The 1,650-nt window shown below is 44.7% G+C and overlaps 1 protein-coding gene across 1 annotated transcript in view; it reads right to left on the bottom strand.

The window, feature by feature from the left end:
- The window catches only part of LOC106011234, a gene marked incomplete at its 5' end in the record, with an annotated part of 13,394 nt that overhangs the window by 8,691 nt on the left and 3,053 nt on the right, over positions 1-1,650 (bottom strand). The window contains 2 exon segments of the mRNA XM_013080121.2: positions 56-209; positions 1,094-1,369. Of these exon segments, the coding sequence (XP_012935575.1) occupies positions 56-209; positions 1,094-1,369 (430 nt within the window).

Raw genomic sequence — 1,650 nt, 5'->3', positions numbered from 1 at the left:
CACTCACTCACTCACTCACTCACTCACTCACTCACTCACTCACTCACTCACTCACCGCCATCAATCAAGTCATTATTACTTGACCCGGAACGATGAACTGTTAGGATGACGTTCCAAGCGTTCCGGATCAGCGTCACGGCCTCTGCGTGAGTGATGTCGCTAAAGTCGGTGCCGTTCACATCCAGGATTTCGTCCCCAACTCGAAGACCCTGCGAATAACGATAAGCACAAGTGAGAAAATTAAAAGTAAGATAACTGGTAGCTCTGCTGCACGTATGCCGTTAAAGAAATCCCCCGTATTTGTTTGCAAATAGCAGCAAAAGTAGTTTTTTCTCCGTAACTGAAGGGACCGTAACGTCCTTAAGCAGTAGCAAAAACAGGATGCACCACAACCCCCCCCCATAAAAAACCCCCAAAAAACAAAACCCAACCCCACCAACAACAAACGAACTAATCAAACAAATAAACTAACAAGCAAACCCCTCCCCCCCCCCAACCAACAACAACAAAACAAACCATCAACAACAAAAACCCAAACAAACAAACAGCCCAACCGAAACAAAAGCAATTACAACTAAAGAAAAGAAAGCAAACAAACAAAAACAAAGAAACCAACAACCGCCTCACAAGAAAACACACAGAAAACAAAACAAAATAAAGCTAATAAGACAAAATTGTGACCCCCTTTCAGGTAGCACAGAGCAAGTCTGCTACCCCCACCCCCCCGCCCCCTCACACGATGACACCATTCTAAATTTAGCCAAGGGAACTTTCCACCGAGGATAGGTAAGAGAAGAGATTATAAAATTATTAGTGCTTTCTCCAAAAATGAGCATAACACCAACAGGACCACGACAGACACTGCCCATTTTTCGCTATGATCTTGAGCTAGCTTTTCCTATGTTTTTCCAGAAGTTCGAGATAATAATATGACAAGTACATTAATATTGAGAAGTCTGAAAAGATGGCCCTCATTAAAGACCATGCATTCAGAACTCTCCTAATAAAATAATGTAAAAAGCATAATAACTTTCCCATTAACAATACGTCGGTCACAACGTTAGAGCAATAATATATAATATAATCAATTCACCTGAACGTCGCCCTGACTCCCTGGCTCCACAGAGTAGACCGAGATGGGAGAGTTGTACTCTTTCCCGCCTTGTATGCCCATGCCCAGAGAGCCGTCTTCCTGTCGTTTTAGCAGCACCCTGGCCCGCCCCTCTGCCCTGCGTGCGTTTGTGGGCGTTCCTTGTGCCGGTATCACTGTAGGAAGGGATCCGCTGAGTATGCGCAGTGAGCGTGCGCGGTTTCTGATGCTGATGCTGCCATGACCTTGGCCGAGGGACGGCTGGGACTGGCGCCATGTCTGGAGACAGAAAAGGGTACAAGTATTAAAATTCATGGTAGTGATAACGGTAAAAAGGCTCAACTTAGATCCAAAAAGGAAAGAAAAAGACGAAGACAAATGTTTTAATTATTAACCGTCTCAACGAGAAACCTGCTAGAAATTTTTTAGTTTAGAAATAGAAGATCCTTCCTCTACGAAATGCTCTCCATTCTATGCTGGACAAGAACAGGCTGATCTGGTCTCGTCTCGTCTCGTTCTCATCTCGCCTCTCGTCTCTCACCTCTCTCTCTCTCTCTCTC

The sequence above is a fragment of the Aplysia californica genome, unplaced genomic scaffold (genome assembly GCF_000002075.1).
Source record: "Aplysia californica isolate F4 #8 unplaced genomic scaffold, AplCal3.0 scaffold00075, whole genome shotgun sequence".
NCBI classification, from domain to species: domain Eukaryota; kingdom Metazoa; phylum Mollusca; class Gastropoda; order Aplysiida; family Aplysiidae; genus Aplysia; species Aplysia californica.
This window is presented reverse-complemented; position numbering and strand designations above follow the sequence as displayed.